Source organism: Nipponia nippon, unplaced genomic scaffold, assembly GCF_047370975.1.
Source record: "Nipponia nippon isolate SJK-2023a ecotype South Korea unplaced genomic scaffold, ASM4737097v1 scaffold_2, whole genome shotgun sequence".
Lineage (NCBI taxonomy): Eukaryota > Metazoa > Chordata > Aves > Pelecaniformes > Threskiornithidae > Nipponia > Nipponia nippon.
In genome coordinates this window covers 119,327,145-119,348,741 of record NW_028262336.1, presented here as the reverse complement: position 1 = coordinate 119,348,741, position 21,597 = coordinate 119,327,145, and the positions used below count along the sequence as shown (strand labels likewise).

The 21,597-nt window shown below is 41.1% G+C and overlaps 1 protein-coding gene across 3 annotated transcripts in view; it reads right to left on the bottom strand.

Annotated features, from left to right (window-relative positions):
- SESN3 (sestrin 3) overlaps positions 1-21,597 on the bottom strand; it is a 45,046-nt gene that overhangs the window by 8,510 nt on the left and 14,939 nt on the right. For 2 of the 3 annotated variants that reach the window (XM_087758215.1, XM_087758217.1), the window contains exons 2-9: positions 12,401-12,466; positions 9,106-9,303; positions 8,168-8,350; positions 7,544-7,780; positions 5,861-6,029; positions 3,497-3,612; positions 908-1,098; positions 347-491 (exon numbers count right to left, since the gene is read on the bottom strand). In XM_087758215.1, coding sequence (XP_087614341.1) covers positions 347-491; positions 908-1,098; positions 3,497-3,612; positions 5,861-6,029; positions 7,544-7,780; positions 8,168-8,350; positions 9,106-9,303; positions 12,401-12,466 — 1,305 coding nt within the window. The remainder of the gene's footprint in view (positions 1-346; positions 492-907; positions 1,099-3,496; positions 3,613-5,860; positions 6,030-7,543; positions 7,781-8,167; positions 8,351-9,105; positions 9,304-12,400; positions 12,467-21,597) is intronic. The other variant, XM_087758216.1, reaches the window with a different exon arrangement.

Here is a 21,597-nt window from a genome sequence, read left to right as displayed (position 1 = left end):
TATATATATGAGTTAAGATCTTTTTTGATCCCCAAATCCCAAGTATTGGCATACTTGACCAGTTCTGCATTCCCAAGTTTATCTACTTGTCTTTTACAGTTGTCAGTTCAATTTTATGGAGAAGTCACTTAAAATAATAATAATAAAAAAGAATCAGTATTTCCAGTACACTAAGAAGTATTTTTGTAAAATTGGTATCTAATACTCAATGAATGAAACTCATTTGTTTTTCTCTGGTTAAAAACAGTTCATTTGACAGATACTGCCGTTTTTAGGTGTCACCGTATTTTCATTTTCAAACAGCATGGGGGTCTCTGTGAAGCCAGTTTGGCTTTGAAATACGTACTTTCTCTGAGTGCTTGAACTGACGCCAGTAACTATCGTACATGCGTTTGGTAGTTCTCTCTGGGTAGCAGGTCACTGTCTTTATGTAAACCTTCAGGCTGCGTTCAAGTAACTGATTAACTTCTCCATAATCATAGTCATCATACCTAAAAAACACAGGCAATCACTCTGTTGGATATAAGTTTTTAAAAGCATGGTCTTTTGCAGCATTATGTGCTTAAGTTTGGGAACTGAAGCATTTATTATACGCACTAGAAAACCACCTGCGAACAGAGGATATGAAAGGCTTAGTACTAGGATGTTGTCTTTTCTGAACAAAGGATACAGGCTGGCTTCAGAGAGGACATTTCTGTAATAATTTCCATCCTGATTCATAATCATTTTCTCCACTGGAATAAAAAGTTATACTGATATGCCAGCAAAACCACTTTAACTTCCAGACTGAGGTACCATCTCCACTTTAACACCCAGAGTCTAAAATCATGTTTTTCACATGGTTCATTTTTCATTCTGTTTACACAGTTTAAAATGCACTCCTAAGCCAGGGGATTTTCGTCCATACCTGATTCCATACATACAGTGGACATAGTTAAATAAAGCTCTTCTTAGCGTAGTTGTATCAACATCTTCATGTGTTGCCATAGTGTTATACGTGAGGTTATATACCATCCGAAACTTCTCATCGAGGAGATGCCCAATATCAGAATAAAGCCTGTTTACAAGGGAAAAGCCATGATTTTCCCAAGTATAGTCCTGCAGGAACGGAAGGAAATATATAAATGTACAAATGAAGTGAAGTCCCTATCTGATCCTCTCTATAGCTCAATAGTTTTTGTTGTCTGCTAGTTATAACTTTATTCTCTTCAAAAAATTTGCATTTTGAATCCTTCATCTGTATCACCTGCTCCATTCCCCCAGGCTTCCTGGCAATGAATATCATGTCGCAACACCCCACCTCCAGCTGGATATCATCAGCCTACAGGAGAAAAAATCCCTAGCTTCTCTTAAAGTGTTGAGGCAATTTCCCACTGTCTGCTGTGCCACTCTGACCACTGTCATTCTATGTGGGATGGGCCTGTAAGTTTAAAAACTTGTTCCCCTTGGAGGCTTTGATGCTTAGCTCTAAGCAGAGATGGAGTATTTACTTCCACTGAGAATGTACACTCATTGGGTAAAGTGCTGAACTGTCCTTGAACAAACTAATAAAATCCAGGCTGCTTTGGTCTTAGACATGCACCTGGACTGCAAGGATAAAAGCTTGCCTGCTTGCCTGCTCCGGAATGAGAAATCTTTGCAGAGCGGTGGCACGGCATCAGCAGCGGACAACGACCCTGCTTCAGAGCTCTCCATGCTGCGGTTATACGCAAAATGTTAGTGTGCCCACAACCTTGACAAGTGTCCAGTCATTCAGTCACTGATGCCGTCCTTACAAGGGAGGGCATCATCTCCACGTCCTTCCTGTGCCTGGCTGTTTTCAAAAGGTACTGCTGGGCAAGGGTCCACACCAGGCGCTTTAGAGCACATCTGCTGGACTGGCCCCCTGATTAGGATAGCGGGGAAGAGTATGTAGGACAATATTCAGCTGCCTAACAGAGGCATTCGGTGACATCTGAAAACGCACCACAACATCACATTTGGCCTCCAGCTGCCAGTCCAAAACACTGTAAAGCTTGTGAGAAACATGCCATACCTACCAGCCCTGTGAAGGTGTCCAGGACACCTTGGGCATCACAAAAGCCTCTGAAAACAAGAAGCCTCAGGAGGGGGAAAGCACTGTTTACTAACAGCAGTTAATCCATACTAACAATGAAAAAGGGAAAAAAACAATTAAAGACATTCTGCTGTGTATGAAATACCTTTTCTGTTACTAAATTTAAACCCACAGAGACAAAGGCAGTCTTGTTTTATCAGAATAAGGATTGGATCTATCGCAGGGTTTTGGGATGCTACTGCAATTTAAATAGTATTAACAGCAGAGCATTTGGGAGGCTGTGGGTAGATACATCTAACTGCTTAAGAGTAGGACGTGCTAATAAAGTTAAATTATCAAGGTGACTTCTTTGAATGTAGGCCAGAAGCTGTCCTGTTTATTTAAGAGCAGAGATGCTTTAGTTCCAATTTCAACGTCTGTAGAGCTTTTTTCCGGGGGAGCCTGCTGCTCCTAAAGTAGTTAAGCAGAATGTTTGATTTACAGGCACTGACTCTGCCTCATTCTTTTTGGCAATACCTACCTACTTTAGGCTTATATAAAGACCGCAGAGTAAATTATCCAGATCAGCAGAGACTGCTATATAGCTAAATACATTTCCTGAGACTGATCATGGATTCTTTATTTTACAGTCTTAGATACATCTTCTGACCATGAAGTTTTCCTGCACCCACTGTTTTTTTAATTTAAGTTCTCTGATTTGGTTTAAGATTTCTTCTATTGCTTACAATTTATTATTACAGACTGCCGATTAATCTACTCTATAAGCTGGAACAGAACCACCTATAATGTCCCTCCTGCTATATATATCTCATGAAGAAGTTCATGAGTCTGGTCATGGAAAAAGATGCCAAGATGTAAGGCAATGTACAGGCAAAACGTACATGCAACAGCGCTAAAAAAAATATATTCAAATATAGCCAAAACCTTCAGTAATCATATTTAAGAACTCCTTTTCTTTTCTGACATTCAAAGTCCAGTGATTTGGTGCATATATGAGAATGATACTCACCAAATCGTTCTCACAGACATGTATACAACTATGTATTGACAACCACTGGACAGAGAATACTTGATAAAATGACAGAAATAAAGAGTTCTTCCAGTGGATTTTTTCTGCAACACCCGGAGGGACAGAAAAGAAAGTCTTTCTTTTCTGCCTTTCACTTTTATTCCAGATTTAGTGATACGCTTTACAGTTTTCAAACATTAATTCTGGTAATAATTGGAATAGGATTGAAAGCAAAGTATTCCCTTGTCTGAGATTTACAAATAGTAAAAGACATCTCAGGCAGATTTATGGAAGCTTGCGAGTTATTTAATGGATCAGAAGAAGAAAAGAAGCATGCAACAAACATGCCCTGTACAACCGTTTTACACTATTTGCCCTGTCATGAGATATACAAACATTCTTTGAGTGAATGTACTTTAAAGAGATGGTACCTGAGCTCTGAATGTTGGCAGATGGTCTTCTCCTCGCCTTGCAAAGTCTTTGTACCCAAACCCAGGATCTTCAATATAGCGGGAGACATCCGTAGAAACTATTTCATCATCAAATGCTGTCAATAAAACAGCAAAATGCTTTGCTTTAGGCAAGCACATGAGTTAGTGCTGACTTCCAACTACCACTCTACTACAGGACTAGAGAACAATTTTAGAAGTTGTGCAAAGGAAGAGAGCGGTACGAAGGAAAGAAACATTGCAATCCCCATCTGCTTGCATGGGATCCATCCCTTTTGTTGAGCCAACTAAATGTCAGCCTACACCAGATGCCTAACGTACTTCTACAAAATGGGAAGAGAGGGGCTAAACTTCTGTCTGGAGGTGTGGTTTTATCTCTGTTGACTTCTGAGGGAGGCTAGGTACCTTAAATCAGGAAGATGAACCCTGTTAGTAAAGTCATTGTGCTAGGATAAGACACAGAAAAATGTACCCTTGACAACAGGATTGCTATGCTGAGCAGGTATGGTGTCAGGAATTACACCAGCTCTGTTCTCTAACTCGCAGTATAAGCAACCAGAAAGCAATGCAGCACTCCACTTGTAAATATCAGTTGAAGATTATATGAAAGCAAAGAGCTCTACAGTACATCAGGCTGAAATTCTGCCAGAAGCTTCAGTAACTAAGCATCTTCAAAGAGCTCCAAAACGTGTCACTAAGCAAGCGCAGGTTCTCTATCAGGAATCAGTCTTTCCCTCCTGAATAAACAGGTGGCTTGATTGTGTAACTACCTCTGCAGAAGTTGACTACTGCACAGCTGACTGCATTTGACCCTGATGTTAAAATCCTGGCTTGCTTCCACGTGCATTGACAGAACAGTTGCCATATGTCCACTGTTAGCACCTTGAAAAGTCAGTTAATCTAAGAATTGCAGAAGTGCTTTATCTCCTCTTTGCCTCATTAAACAATCAAAACATAACTGCGTAGGAAGAAGCTCACACAGCATCTGCTACAGCAAATCCTCAGCGAAGAATAAAAAACCTGCACATACACTCTCCTCTCCCAAGGACTGAATTTCATGAAAGGGTAAAGGGCCAACACATACAGACTCCTCAACTCAAACCAGCAAAGGGCAAAGAGGGAGGAAAGTCAAAAAAACTATCAGCAACCACATCAAAAACCCCCTTCTGACCCAAACAACACCTCTTCCTTATACACCTGAAGTTGCAGAGACTCATGGAAGTCCTGATTTGATAATGAAACTGCAATGGGTGTCAGTTTATCTGCACTGTTGATGCTGTCTGACCAAAGAAAAATAGAGCAAGAATGGACGATGTCCATTTCTTAAAATCCAGCCATGATGTTGCTGGATGTATCTTCTCTCAGTGATTTTTGCATGTTCCTAGAGAGCCACAAAACGATCTCTTTGCCAATCCATAATACATTCTTCTTCCCTTTTGGGCTCAGGGCACAAAAACTTAAGATACCTTCAAACACGTTTGGTCTGAAGCTACCGAGATCTAAATTCACAAAGAACAGTGTCAGTAAAATGTGAAGCATTTTATGGGTCACATCTTAAAAAGACACCAGCTATCAAGTAGGCTCTACTATGAGGAAATAGTTGGAGATTCTGGTTGTCTTAATAGTATTCTTTCTTCAAACACATTCTTTGGAAAAAAAACCCAACACCTTCCTGACTACAGGAAACAGATTTCATTGTATGGTTTGTTAAAGATGAAGGCCTCCAGAGCATCTGAAGAATACTGGAAAATAAGCTTTCAGCTCAGAATTTTGAACATTATTTAAGAATAAAAAAAAAATGCTAAGAATCTCTATCACAACACAGGCAGCGGAACAGCACAGCAGCATGATCACTCAAAACGGTAAGTTAGAAAAGTCCTTTCCAGGAGGGCAGTAAATGGGAAAGAAGTTGAGTCTCATCCCAATCTATTTCCTGAATTAAATGTCGTATCTGAAGCCTACTTATGAGTGTCATTGAAGTTCTAAGCACTGTAGAACCTAAACCTGTGAAATATTACTGGATTTTTACATGAATGAATTAATTTGAAGATATAAAGCATATAAAGAAAGAGAAATTTACACCCAACTTTTTAAAGAACCCTACAGGCTTTTTTTTTTTTGTAATATACAAAAGCTAAATTTCAAGTAGCAAAAAGGATGGTGTTATTTGCCAATCAAGAAACCTTAAGCGGATGAAGCAAGTGACAGGACCACCCTTACTACACTCCTACTAGACCAAGAGCTAGAATAAAGAAACGGACAGAAAAAGTTGTAGTCACTGAACTGGCCTTGAGTGTTTAGTCCTTACAGAGTACAAACAAAAAGGAACTGGAAAAGCACAAATACCTCCACTAATTACTAGCAGACTCTCCTTCTTCTCCTTTTCAAAGCGAGTTGCCATTTCTTCCTGAGAGGCTTCTTCGTCCTCTTTATCTTCTTGTAGCCTCTTCATCCTTTCCATTAAGGCCTCCAGCTCACTTAAAGAATCTGCAATCTGCAAAAACACCATGACATTCTGCAAAATTAGAAGATAGACAACGTGTGTCATCTTCAGATTTCATGCTCGACAACAAACGTTCTCAAAAACAGATAGCAGCAGCAAACACGAAAACTCATGCCAGAATGCATTTTGTCACATACAGCATAGACAAACAGCTTTCAGACAGTTAGAAGAAGGGAGCTGGGAAGTGTTACTCTAACCTACTGCAGTAATCTACTGCAGTGGGATTAACAGCGGAAGAGGTGGTGTTTGAATGTGGAAACCATAGTCGCTTATAATATATATTCCACCATGTAGATGGCTCAGGAAAAGCCATCTGCGTGCCCTATGTGTATCAGAAAACAACTTTTAATATTAAGGAAACTTTTTTTCAGTCCATTAGTAATGCAAAATATGTTTCTGAAGAGATACAGCGCAACACTGCAATGCAGGAACACAACCTGAGACAGCAAATCAGTTTTTTCTTTTTCTTTCCATTACACGCGATTGTTACTTTTGTGAGGAAAACAGGCCTCTTTGGTAGAAATACATCAAAGTTCGGGGTTCTGTGATCTGTACTTATCATTCAGATTTTCCATAAGATAAATTGTTTGGTTTTTCTTTTCCATCTTTTCCTTTTGATTCTGTTCTTCTGCCCATAGCTACAATTGTTTTCTAGTACGCTACTCACTGCTTAATAGGCAGCACAGAGTCAGCAGCAGCCCAGTGGGCAAACCACTACAAATGGTGAATAAGGCACCCTGGTGATTTGAGCTAGCATGTCTTTCAGTCCAGAAATTTAAGATACAGCAACTGAACTGACTGATTACATGTTCACATTGTACTGCTAATTTTTAAAAATATATCTAGTGACTCTGCTCATAATCCTGATCTTCCATCAAAGGCGATGAGTCTAATTCATCAATCGGCATTAAGTCAAGGACATGTCTTCAAAGCATTATAAAGCCACTTTGCGAAAAAAAAAATCCACATTTAAGTTAATTAACTAGTCATCAAAGTTCTCTGTTGGTTGATTCAAGACTGGAACACAAGCATGAACAATTAAGTAACTTTATTTCAGACATTTCCTCCCATCTACACGCAAGTGTTTCAGAATTGACCTGTTTTGTGATTGTACGCCTTGAGGTCAAAATTATTGTTATGACTTCTGGGTTTTTTTCCCCCGATTCTTTTTTCATTCCACACATTAGGAATACGGATGACACAATGCTCCAGTCAGTGACATGCTATCTGAAGAAACTGGGACTTTAAGCTTTCAGCTGAAAGCAAAGCTTTAGTCTTGCCAAATGGGTTGTGAGATTAACTATGAAAATCACATTGCTCTGACTACCATCTGCCGTTATAAAGCAGCTTTCAATAGACTACACTGCAAACTGCTAGAGCTAACATAAGGGTTATCAGACTCAAGCATTCCAGTAAAAAGTAGACAAAAACTTTCAAACTACCCTGAAATTTAAACAGGAAAGAATGGAAGAAAGTTTTCTAATGCAAAACAGAGGCAAGCAGAAGAATCTTCTTGCGACACTAACCCCAAAGTTGCTACTTGTGAGGGATGCATTTTCTATGTTGTTGTCATTGGCGAGATCACAGACACAGAAGTTGTTGACTGCTATAAGTCTGACTCCATTAGATGTATCCGGATCTCTCTCTGGATTAATGCCACTGCCAAACACAAAACTTGCCAAGGCATGATAATGTGCCAACAGGACAACAGCATGCACCAGTTCAGGAAGAGACCAATTATTTTCCCCAGTCTTGACAAGTTTCTGAAATGAGAATAAAAGAAGTGTAAATATAAAAATTCTTTTGGCCCCCAGTTTTACTATAAAACGCTATGTATTTTAAAACGGGATCAATTCCTTTCTTCCAATAATACCATATTCCTCTTGCACACAAACTCTCACTGGATAAAAAAAGAGACATCTAATATATTGCCCCTTTTCTTTTGGGTTTATTTTAGCCAATGCTGTTCCTAAAAAATAAATCTTGTTGGCTTTGTCACACAGAATAATTTATTGGCTTATTCAATGCTCTAGTACTTCCCTGAATTTTTTAACTCAAGGTAATGAAGCCTAACCAGACACTTGCGTAGTTCTTAGCAGGTCTTGCTACCAGACATTTACTGCTATTACAGGGCACGACTTCACAGGTACCTGAATGTGCTCTTTCGTGATTAGCCAGGGCCGGTGTGCAAGGAGTTTGTTTATTTCGTTCAGATTTTTCAGTCTTTGGGGAATGTATTCTAAACCGTTCAACCACTCTGCAATCCCGCCAGTCTTCAAAAACTCATCAACGTGCATATTTATTAGGTAGGAACACTGATGTCTGGCCGCTGCCTGGAATCATTAAACACAGAGGGACAAGGGCAGCACATTAGCGTGTAATCTGATTTTGCTGCAGGTGGAAGACAGGTTACTAACACAAAACAAAAATACAATTTCATTCCATGGGCCATGTTTTACATTGCAATCTATTTCTATACAGTATGGAGGATTCTCCAATAAAAATACATCCGATTACTTTACTCTGAATTGCAGAATCTAATTTAGGTTGGAAGAGATCGCTAGAGGAGATCTGGTCCAAACTCCTGCTCACAGTAGGGCTGACTTAGATCAGGTTGCTTGGAGCCTTGTCCAGACAAGATCTCCATCCCTGGAGATCACACAACCTCTCTTGGCCACTATTGCAATGTCTCAACATCCTCATGGTAAAAATTGTTTTTCTAGTGTCTACCTGGAATTTGTTGTGACTTGAATCCACTGCATCTCATCCGACTGCTGCGTGAAGATGGTTAAATATCCAGAAAAAAGGGCAGACAGTTCTAACTGCTCTCTGTAAAACCTCACTCTTGTGGGCATGTGAGAAGTGTATCGCTGTGGGAAACAGGGACCCATGTATGTTGCCATTTCTCCCTTCTCACTGAAAATCTTCTGGGTAGGCATGCTTTATTCTGATGAAAATCAACTACGAAAATTCAGCCCCTGTCAAAACATCACACTAGTCTCTCCTTTCTAAAGTCTTCTTTTTTTCTTCTTTTTTAAATACACAAGCCAAGGTTGCACGAGAAAATATACAGCCTGTTGGTACATACCATTATAGCAATGTAGTGCCTATAGGGCAAAGGAAGGGGCCCATCCATGCGCAGCATATAGAACTGGCTGCGGAGGAAAGACTCCAGGTACTGAGTATGGATACTCATGACTTGTGTGATGTTGTCCAGGCGCCCAGACGTAGAGTACTCTTCCACAAGAAGATTAGTACGTTCATCCAAACCATTTGCTTGCATAACCTTAAAAACAAGATGGACAGACTTAACAGAGAAAGAGATTTTCTCTAGCTTTAGCCCTGGAGAGAAACATATTGTGGTATGAAAGGTTTGCTTGTGTACAAACTTAAAGGCAATGCTGGAGATCTGGATGTCTATTTGTAAATATACATGCTTGCACGCGTGTGAATATACACATACAGATGTTACTTCTATACTGAGAACTGAAGAGCACTTTACATTGTACCTCTGTTACTTTAATATGTTTCTACATAACCAAAAACATTCTTCCGTACATCTTTCCGAAACGGCTAAACTCGCAGATGCTTACAGTCAAATCTGTACAGAGAGCTGGAAGTAAGCAAGAGCTAAATGGAAAGTGAAGGGTTTATGGAAGTCAGCCTGCATAGACACATACCACCTCAGCGTTCAGCCCTAAAACCGATTTCAAAATTAATAGTGAGGAACTGGGTTATGTAACCAAATTATAGAAACAGCCTGGCAATCTACCCCTTCTGTGCTTGTATAATTGAAGAGGAGATCAAATGCTAATTTGTCCATAACATTCAAGTATTATTTAGAATAGGAATTTAATGCTTTCTTTAAACAAAAGCTGTTCTTTAATTATTCCAACCAATCCAAACCTTGGGCACAAGATGAAATGAAACAGCAAAAGAGTAAGTAGCTCTTGCACTGCAAGCCCTGACACAGTGTTAGTGCTATTACTCAGTGTTTATCACCAAGAACAGCCATTCTCAACATGTTCACCACTGAAGGTACAAGCACAAGACTAGAATACCCAGTATTTATTCTGAAGCTGCACAGTATTAAACCAGCCAGCTTACTATTGCAAACACCATAAAATGAGAAAACATTTTAGCTGGTTTACTGCACATGAAGATAGAAAGTGCCTAAAACCAAGAAGACACAATGCTTTTGCTGAAATACTCTATTTAAAATATGTTTTCCTTCTTTATGATGGGCTGATGAACAGACTGTGCCTCAAATATTTTTCCATCAAATCTTGTATAAAAGTTACATACAAACAAACACGAACAACATACTTCATTCACTTCTCAAGAATTCACTTCTCACCACTGTACTTCCCTGTTTTAATTTGTGGGCCCGGAAAGAAAGGGAAAAAGCAGCTATGCAGTTAGGCAGCTCCATCATTTTTACATGTGTAGCTCTTCACTATGACAGCTCTTCTGTGTTTTGTACCCAAAATGATGCCTCCTCAGTTTTCTTTAAGAATGTTTTTACCATCGGAAGCTTATTCACACATTAGAGATCATTTTATCTCACTTATTATGGTATATCACTCGCTCCACTCCAAGGAGCCCCACTTATTCTTCAGCAAGTGTATCGCCCATGTATTTAAGAGATCTTTGTTTCATTTAGTAGTTTCTTGGGGAAATCATACTTTTCTGTCTCTGGAAAGGTTTCTAATCTTCTCCAACTTGTCAGGAGTTTTCCTTGTAACAGTACAAGTTATGGAGAAGAAATTCTGCTGATAAAATTGAAATATAATCCTGTAGGACTGCACTGTTGCTATGTTAGGCCTAGCAATATGCAGCATTATTGCTTCTGAGATTTATCTCCAGCTATATTACTATCCTCTTCATACTGTATATGTACTTCCTCCTGATTTATTACCATCCATGGATCCACAAACACGTTTTTTTATTCTGCTTGTAAAGCCTTATGGCACTTTAACAGGAATCTTTCTTTACAATTAAGTTGTTATTGCTCTGTCCATATTCCTTCCATTATGACAATAAAGCAGGCTTTGACACGAGCGGTGTTATTATCAAGATCTGCGAGACATTCAGCGTGTTACTAATCTCTAACTACATCCTTCCTATCCACTGTATTATTTCGTGCCAAGGAAAAAAGTAGTCGTTTGCTTAACAAACAATATTTAACATTTGTTCGTGATACTGAATAGCTGTTTTATCCATACAGGTGGAGGTTCCCTGCTTGTACTGGGTAACCGCTGGGGTTACTCCTTTCTGAGAGGCACTCAGTGATTCCTCCTGCACCCGTGGCTAGCGCCTTTACCAAGTGTATCAGCTGTGAAATAAATTCATCAACAATTCTCTCAAAATATGTTATCATTTTAACTACATTTATTTTTCTACTTTTTATACAATTATTGACTTTATAAGAAAAATCAAGTCATTACAAAGTTTGGCATCTCAATTTAATCTCGTATTTCATACGAAAGAGAAGCCCTCTTCACAAGTTTGGCTGGCTGGAACACATTTTGCTCCCCTCTTCCCAAGTCTAAAAGACTCTTTTTGACCTCTCTTCCTTTTTGTTTCATTATATTTTCCTGTTGCCAGCCTTTACACTCTCTCTGTTTGTTTTTAGAGTCAAACCTTGCCGGTGTATAAATGGAGAGAGACTCAGAGAACAGCAGCTATCTCCTCTTTCAAAATGCCTTTTTGGCCCTTCTAACATATGAATGATCTGCCTTTAGCAACTACTTAAAACAAAAAAAAGGTCCTGGTTTTATAGTCACCCATCCCAAATAATTAATTGATCAATAAATAATACTCTGTGAAGACTCAGATCACTGGAGAACACCACCGTAGCCAAGTTTCTACTTACTACAGCAAGCTGCAAATCAAGGCTTAAGCTGAATGTTAAATCATGGGCAGAAATCTTGCGTTTGAAGTCAAAGCGTACCTTTCAACCATAAATCCTCTCAAGAGCCACAGTTACAGTCTAAGGAGTTAGTCATATTTTCAGGTTCTCTCAAACTGAAGGTCAGACACTGCTCTGAGAGCTATATAAGCATATCGCTGCAATACTGCACAGGCCTCCCCTTAGGTCTGGCATTAAGAGCAATAAGTGATCATCCCCCACGAGAAGAGCAGAGCTGGCACTCACAGCTGTCTCCAGGAGTGCTGGCAATGGAAAAGATGTCAAATGGCACCACTTGTGTGACCAGGCAGGGTAGTTCTTACCCACTGGAGCCTGCTCCAGAGAAACCATTGCTTTTGCTCGCAGACGAGTTCATCTGGGTACCACTGGGCAAGCAGGATCATAAAACCATCCTTCAGTATTTCCATTTTAAAAGCTACCACCTGCCTGGCGCAGCTAACCGCAAACTTACTTCGTTCTCTGGTATAAAGGCACTTGGTCCTCTTGTCAATGGCGGGGAGACTTGTACTCTTTTTTCCTGCAAAACAGTCACATAATTTGGTCAGCACCAGGAATATCATATTAACTCGCTTTATCTCGCAAGATGAGATCTTCAAGGCCTGGATTAGGTTCTCTTCCCAAGGCCACCTGGGTGTTTTACAGCCCATTGAGGAGGTGAAGCCATCACACCACGTTGGTCAGATCAGCTTTGCATCCTCTGTACTTTGCACGAATGAACGGCACCGATTTTGGCAAGGGATAAGACAGAAAAAAATCACAAATCTAATCCTGATTGGTTTATAGACCAGCTTGAGGATATATAGACAAGAGCAATAAAACAGTTGGCATGATGCTAAAATTAGCCTTTTGCCTGACTGAATGGAAGTTCAGAAAGTGGAGGGGAAGAAAAGCCACACTCGGGGAAATTATAAGCAAGATGCTGTTTTCTTCAATATCAGCAATTAATGAGATCCTCGCTGTGGACAAGAGTGAAAGCACTTTGTGTGCCAAATATTGTCATGAAAAGCATAGTCCACGCAAACCAGCAAGACCCAATTAAAGACTTGTTCTAGAAACCTGATGAAATGGCCACCTTGCTCAGCTGCCGAGCCCGGAGGAGAACACCACACGTGGCACAAGCTCTGGTGCGCAAACCCCAGCTACAAGTCATGAAACACCCTTTGAGGATGATATATTTAGAACAGAACAGGCTGATAGTGTAACAAGAGCCAGAGGACTTTTTTTGATTTATTAGGGATAAGAAATTGAACTAAGATAAACTATGGAGGCTTTCACAGCATGGCCGCTGACAGCCAGAGAGGTGAAGGGGACCCTTGGGGAGGCTGCCTGCTCCTCTGGTTCACCAGGGGCAGGACCAGCACTGTCCACATCATTCTTGAACCAATGTTGGTCCAACCTCCTCTTAAAGACCCTCCTGGAGGTTCCTCCATCTCTCCAGGTCATCTAGTTCCTCAGATCTTTAGAAAGTTTTCCTCATGTCTAACCTGAATTTCCCTTGCACTAATTTAAAGCCGTTCCTTCTTGTCTTTTCTTCTTTTCCTCTTTAAGGTTAGATTCCACCTATCTGGAAACTACGGCTGTGCACCTTCTCCAGTCCCTAATTGCACCGCAGCGTTGGTGACTCCTAATAAGTTATCTATCAACAGCTGTCTTGGATTTGCATACTAAATATTTCGTGCCCGTAACATAAAAGTCCAAGGTTTTCCGTAACAAATGACCCTTAAATACCTCCTACCAGGGGGCCTTGATCTTAACCGCCATGTGCACTAACAGCAGCACTGGTCCCAGAAGGAGCGTGCCACTGATTTCCACACAGGAAAATGAAGCCACTGGAGCTGCGTAACTATTGTCCCACTCCTTAAAAACATCCTGTCCTTTCTAAATTAGATTATGAAAACACATGCAAAAATCAGCAGTGATTATTCAGGAAAGATGTTCCAAAGCAAACTCTCGCAGGACAATGAGATTTGTGACTTTGGAATAATTAGCTGCTAAAAGATGCAGAAATAAGCTGGATCTACTGTGTGAAGCCCAGCAGCCAGGAGACAACTTACTGCAACTGCTGCCGGCTGTCACAGCCCCAAAATCCCATAAAATACTTCTTATGAATCAAATGTACTCAGTCTAAAGAAGAAAGGGTATAGAGAAACTGGGTATCTGCACATGCAACCCCCTCCTTGCACAGCTACACAAGGCACTGGAAGAAGTCTTCTAGCTTTAAATACACAATCTTGCTAGCAGCCAGTCATTTCCGCCAACACCAAAAAAAGAAATGCTTTCCAATATTACTATTAAGGTTGCATTTTACTTTTTTTTATGAAGGTTATCTGGATATTAAGAGTTTAAAACCTTCATTTCATACTGAATAATCTGGAGGAAGCAGCTTGTGCGAGCGAGACAACTTAGAGAGCTGCAAACTGTCAGCTCTCGCTGAACGCAGGTCTAAACCAGAGCTGAACCATTGCCTTCTCCATCTTGCTCTCTGACCTATACCCTGCTTCTTCAGGCTGTGCAAAGCTGGTCCTCGAGGCCAGACCAGGGCAAAAAAGTGCATATGCTGCTTCTAGTGGAATCTGGGCTCTGTTCCTGCGTTTCTCCATTCCGTGTGACTGCTATTGCTCCTTTGACCCCGCAGATAAGCTACTGCTAAGGAAAGGAGGAAACGGTACTTGGGTGGATGAATGTAGGCAAGTATCTCCGATTAAGTCCTGTGAATGACGACAGAAAGCCAAGGAGATAGTCAGACATAAAAACTGAGGTGTGTTAAATATACTACAAAAAGGACAAAACCCTGCTCCTTTTGGGTGGTGGTAGTTCCAAAAAACGTAAGCCTGGAAAAAACAGATGAACAACCAAAGCAAGAACAAAAAACCAAAACCCCAAACATAATAATTAAAGTTGGTGCGTCTAATCACAGCACACTTTCAGGGACCTGGGTTTATTCTATATTAGCATTGTATACTCTTCCCTTCCATCAACACGGAAGGTTACTTTGCCTTCATGCCAAAGCTTCTATTTTATTAAAACTGGTTAAAACAAGCTTGTCAGAAGAAAAGGAGCACACATCATCTGGCTGCACAAGTTCTCAGGATGCTATTAATAAAAATATGGGAAGTTTACAAGCATTAAGAAAGATAACATTGGCTTTGTCGAACTGTAGATAAGAACCCCTGCTTCTGGGCACGCTTTACAGTAGTGATTTAAATCTACCCAAGGACCCAAACATGAAAAACTACGTATGGGAATTACACAGCAACATTGCAGATATATGGTCCTTTACGGTGAAAGTTCTTGCAAAGCTTCACATTTCCTAAGAAAGCGGGTTCGTTTTCCTGTCCAACTAGTCCTCACAGGTTATGCTAGCTATTGGTAAGTGAGCCGGCGTCCCTAATATCTTATTTGAAATCGGATTCTTATGCTAAGTGGCTGAAGCAAGAAACAGGTTGCTCAGCAACCAAAATGCCATATGCACGTATACCGGCCATCCTCTGCTTCACGTTCCTCCAGGAACGCGTTGCCAGAGTATGAATAAGTTACCTTAAAAGGTTTGCAACCAATTCCACTTACATTAAAACTAGAGCCTTTTTTGGGGGTGCTTCTTCAGAAGGAGAAAGATGACGAAGAGCTCAAAGATAAGCAGAGAAAACTGAGCCCAAGCAGGTTACTGGGAGAGGGGCCACTGCAAGCCGGAGCCTCGAAGCAGGTTTTGCAGTAGCACGCTGCGGCGTCAGACAGCAGAATGAGATCTCTGCAGACCATGGGAGAGCTGCTGCAGCAATTCATGAAAGAACAGGCCTGAGCAAGCTTTATCTGCGACTTGCTTTCTCTCCTTAAGCTGCACTTGGAATGGTGTCAGGAGCTAAATATCAGGAATTTTAACAGTGATTTCCCATTTGCACGTCTATAATTTGCAAGAAACACCTTCATCCTTGGGCGAGCTCTGCCCAAACCCCCCAGAGCCAAGAGCTGCGACTTGCTGTCTTACAGGTTTATTTTTAGTTGCGGTGATGACCGTGCACGTTCCCTCCAGAGCCAAGAGGCCGCGGGCACTGGGACATGGCACCTGCATCTCAAATAGCTGCTGGGCTGCCATGGCAAAGGAAGGGATGCCAGAGCCGCTCGGCTGGCAACGCGTCCGTGAAGCCCAAGCGGGAGCAAGCGGGAGCCCGGCCGGTGCTGAAGCAGCATGGCGGCTTTCCTCCCAAAGCCTAAAGCAAAAGAAATAACCCTTCTTTCTCTTTGTGCTCACATGAGTCACCGCATCCTCAGGCTTTAAAGAAACGACTATTTTTAGCAAGCTGTAAAAGGAGGCTGTTTTATTTGAGAACGGAGCCGCTAGCTGGCGGGGCTGATCGAACAGCTGGTTTGGGAAGTACTTTTGAATACCCATGAATGCAGAAAGCACCGACGAGAAGCAAGTGGTTGCACTGATGCGAGCGCATGGGGGCTTCTCACACACGTGGCGCATAAAAGCTAATTCATCCTGAACTCGACATCAAGGTGGTCATGCTGCGACTGGGACAAAAAAAAATCACTGGGAAGAAACATTTTGCACCTCATGAGGGAATTTTTGTGAGCCACGGCAACGCTGCCACTTCTGTCCCTGTCAACTCCTAGAGCAGTGCAAGCGGCTGGGAGGCACCCATAAAGGGGCTCAGAGCCTCCACTCCGACAAAAACTGCCGCCACTATAAAGACATCAGGATAATAAACAGCACTAGATCAAATATAAATCCTAAGGGCAGCCCGAAAGTATCCTCTCCTGAGGAACAAACTCTTTTCCCTAAACAAGCAGGAATTTTTTTTGGGGGGAAGGTGATGCGTATGTATTACTTATTTATTACACTTTTTCTTATAATATAATCTACAAGCAATTTTGCTATCATCTAGCATTTCTAAGGATCTTTGTTATTAAATTCAGTGGTCTATCTCTTTATAACACACATTATCACCTGCGTCAATAATCTGGAATCAAGTCTGTCACTGGGACACCTACATGGAGATGTCTTCTTTTCTGCGAGGTGCCTAAACTTCTCCAGCAGAAACCAAGAGTAAGATGCAGCGTCATTAAAAACAGGAGTTGAGCGGCACTCAAGACTCCCTGGAGTCTCCTGCTTGGCATCCAACCACCGCTCCAAAAGGGAACGGGCTTTCCATAGGTACGTATAGTGTCTGCCAGTCCCTATGGATGCCCTGGATACCCTCAAGCACCCTAAATGGTACTTAATGCAGGTGTTGGGCACCATGGCACTGGTCACAGCAGCTGGAATGCGGTTTGGGTTACCCTCAAACCTAGTAACTGGTGAGCCAGGTCACCTGCTGGGCTTTGCTGGCTGCACCGGGGACGCTGAGGGCGGGAGTAGAGAAATGGTTTAGGACTTCCTATCTGGGATTGATTTTGTCCCAGTCTCAGGTTTATCTTACAGTTCTTCAAAATACACCAGTTCAATCTCATGGACCTGGTGCTACAGAGCCACTTTTGGTTTTCAGTCTGGCACACACAAATGCTTTGCATTTTAGTCCACATGGTACAGGCAGCATTACTTGCTGCTGCTGGTTAAAACCCTACCTACAAACTGGCTACTCCTACCCCCGTTATTGCTTACTGAACACATTTCCACTCTTGGTTCTTGGATCCTGGAGCAGGGTCCACCTTCATTTGCTCTCACCACAGCCAAATGCTCTGGGCTTCATTAACGCCTAACACAATTTTATAATTATACTGGACTGTCCGCTCATTCTACTCTCACTGAAGACAAGAAAACATGAAACAAATAGTATCTGAATGCTGATTGTATCTTAGCTTCTAGTATTATTCAAACCCTTCCTTAGGATGCGAGAGGGATTTTGTTTATTTCTACGTATGCCAAATTGCATTTTGATTTATCCACCTAACTTTGTCAGAGGAAGAGCAGTTTAGAAATATGGCAGAAGTTTAGGATGCATACAATTCATTTCAGGTGGAAACTTTAATACTTTTCATGAATTTACAGAGGATTAATATAATATTTAAAGCTACACATAGTCTTGCTGACTAAAAGGAAAACCAAATAGACACAGTTTACTTGCCTTCACATGTCAGTACTCCTGGGAGGTTCTGATTGACAAGAACAAAAAAGTATATTCATCAAAGTTGTAAAATTTTGAAATTTATTGTTAAACATTTATTGATGCAAAAATCTATTTATGGCATCTAAGGTAATAAAATAGGGAGCTTTATAGCTTCAGAGTGTATCTGCAATTCATCTCAACTTAAGTTTGTGTTGCAACTTCAAAAATTTGGATACACATTAGAAGGATAAACTTTGGTGTCATGTTTTTCAAAACAATTTCCATAGAGAAAGAAAAGCCGAAAGACAAAAGAGAAAATGTGAAGAGGAATAATTTAAATGATGCACACCACTTTATTTGCTGACAGTGCAGAACTCCTCTTTATGACTGACCCATTCCTATAATTAAACCCAGGACATACCTCCAGAAGCAATAAAAGAGATGTTCAGAACAAACAATGTCAAAATGTTAAGAGTTCACAAAGTAGAAGTCCTAGCCTACAGTCATTTGTTAAGGGTATTTCAAGTGATTTTGCAATGGTTTCTTCCTCTTAAGAGACCGTACAACTCCAAAAATGCAAACTAAGCGATAAAGATGAAAATTAGCAGAGGAAGTCAAACAGTAGAAAATCTTTTCTATGGAACAGCATTTCAAAATACTTAAACCAGTCAGTTTTAACATTAAGAATTTGGCATCTTTGTGCCTAACAGCTGATGAAGTGGTGCAAGGAGCTGGGAGGAGAGCCAGCGCAGTACAATTGATGGGGAGCTTTTGCTTTGGTAACAGGTTACAGCCCTTTTGGATTTCACACAATAAAAGGAAGCCTATCCCAAGTTCCCATCCCTCCACCAGCTATTACGAACACAATCCACACTAATTAGAAACCAAAGGGCAGCAATTTCTACCCAACCCAAGATGGATAGCCAGGCAGCAGAAGTCCAACAGCAGTTCCTTGATCTTTGAAAGATGGCTGCTACACTCAACCCAAGGCAGAAAAACTCAGAAGTGAACATGCAGTTACTGACAGAAAAGCCTATCTCCTTTTTTTTCATAAAGAAAGCCTACATCTACATCCTCTTTTAGTCCTACTTGTGTCGCATCACTCTCCTTGTCCTGGAGATAATTTCAAAGTTATTTATAGCTATTAACCAAAACCAACCTTCAACTGCAACTGGGAGCAGACAGGCAAGGACTGCAAGTCAAATGTCAGAGTAACACGTATGCTGCAAAACACTTCTTTATTTAAGAAGTCAAACTGTGTTTTGCATTTTTGTCAGAATAGACCTCAATATATCAAGTAAAAGACACACCTGTAACTTAATCTTGATGTAAGTGAAGTACAGAGTAGGTCTAACTGAGAAAGTAAGGCTGAGGGTCTTGACTGGAAAAATGGAAAGATCTTCACGAGAAGATTTGCTCAGCTGAAGATGCTAGCAGTCAAACCTAAACATCGATTATTAATACATGAAAAGGATGAGAGACAAACAGCCACTTCTTCTACTTCCTTGTTGCTAGAGATTCACTTCCATCTAATTTAACCAAAACCTCAAAATCTGAGTTCTTATCCATGCCCCAATCCTTATCAGATACCAAGGCTGAAACTCAACTGACCAAACACAGACACCCGAATCAGAGTTAGCCAGCTGGACCTTGCCTACAACGAAAAAAGAAAGGTTATGTCTAATTCAGGATGAGATTAATTGTGCCATGGAAAGGCTTGGTTTTCTTCCAAAGACTAACAGGAATCCACGGTAAACCAGGACAAACATAATGGTCTGAGGCTAGGCAAGACGCATACTACCAGCAGACAACAAATGGTCTTCTGGTCTACTTCAGCCTTCAAAAAAAAAAAAAAAGGAAAAAAAAAAGGAAAAAAAAAAGAGAGAAACAAAGCTTCCCTCTTATCAGTCCATGGAGAACGTTGCCTCCTTCCCTCCCCGTGCACCCAACAGTAACACTGGAGTTTGTGTACTTCCCAAGACATGCCCTCAGGACAGAAGATCTTGTGATCATCAAGATGACTCAAAATCCTACGAGCACAGCAGAAGAGCATTTTCTATGTTTCAACAGCATCAGATATAAAGGGCAAAAGTTAGAGTGGAAAACTTCAGCGGTTTAAGCTGGGACTTGTTTTATCTGTACCTTGGCCCACTTCCACCTTCAGATTTAGTCCAAGTCTGACATACTGAGACAGACCAATATTATCTAGTTTGGGGAACATAGCCTTCAGCCACTAAATTGGCAAAACTGCATCGAGTTAATCTGCCTCATCATCAGCCCGGACAGCAATGCTGCTTGCTAATGAAGAGTCTCTGAAGCAGCACGGCACATCCTTTAATCCGCTGCCTGCCATGCAGAGGGCTGCCTCGTCCTGCCCGAGCACAGCCGATCTAACCAAGGCTGGTTTCGCTCTGCCAGCGGGGTCCCATGTGCCTGGGAGGCTGCATGCTCAGCGTGGGTGAAGGCAACGGCCGTGGTCACGCATGTGGTCTCTGTCCTCCTACGGAGAGACCGTATCGACTTCCCCATTCGATCCACACAGCAAACCACTGCCAACAGGTAGAACAAACGTTTGATAGAAAGTATAGATAAAACAGCAGCTGCTTTGACAGGCCTGAATTAATACCCAAGTTAACTACTGATAGCACAGCCTCTTCACAATACAGTAATTGAATGGTTAAATACTTCAATTCATAAACGCACACACATTTGATTTATTTGGCACACAGCCAATCGGAGAGGCATAACTGGTGGATATTAAAAAAAAAAAGAGAAAGACCCCTAGGGTTATGTAAATCTGCCATGTATCTCTGGCAGAACTGCCTCCCAAGAATGCTCGACCGAATTTTTAATCAAAGTATTGTCTGAAAATACGTGCCTTCTAAGCAAGGAAAATTGAATGGTATTCATCCATACTATAAATGCATAATGGCATCCTTCTACTGTGAAGAAAGTGGCTTAGTGTTTTTTTTTTTTTTAAAAGTATTTCAAAGATGCTAGATGTTTGAAATATTAGACTAACATAAGAGCAATACACAGCAAAATACTCCAACAATACATTTTAAAGAAAACCTTTAATGGACTCCATTGCAATTCATGCTGGAACATCCTCAAGTGCTACAGTATTCCAGCGGAGATCATACTCACCAAGGATTTATAGGAAGGAAGATGCACTTAACTGCAGGTTACTATAAAAGCAGACTGGGAGAACTGTTTAACCAGGGACTGGCATCGAGGCTGCATTCTCTCACCTCTCCTCTTTGGCACTGCCGTCGCATTCATTATGACAAAGAGCACAGAGAGACACAATTCAGGTGCAGTGTGCCTTAAAACATTATGATTTATATTTTTACCAAGGGTGAGACTCTTAAGGTTGTGCCTGCACTGCAGCCACTAGTGCAACTGCAGCTCTTCTACAAATATTTAAAGCTAGCTTTAAAGAAGTCCTTGGCCGACAGTAGTTTTAAAGAAGTCCTTGGTTAATAGTTCTTAAGTCAGGCAGGCACGTGGAGCTCAGCTGCACAACCTGCTTGAGAAATCAGACAAACGTTAATTCAGCCACTCCTCAGTTTTCAGTTGAAATGATGCAGCTAGACAG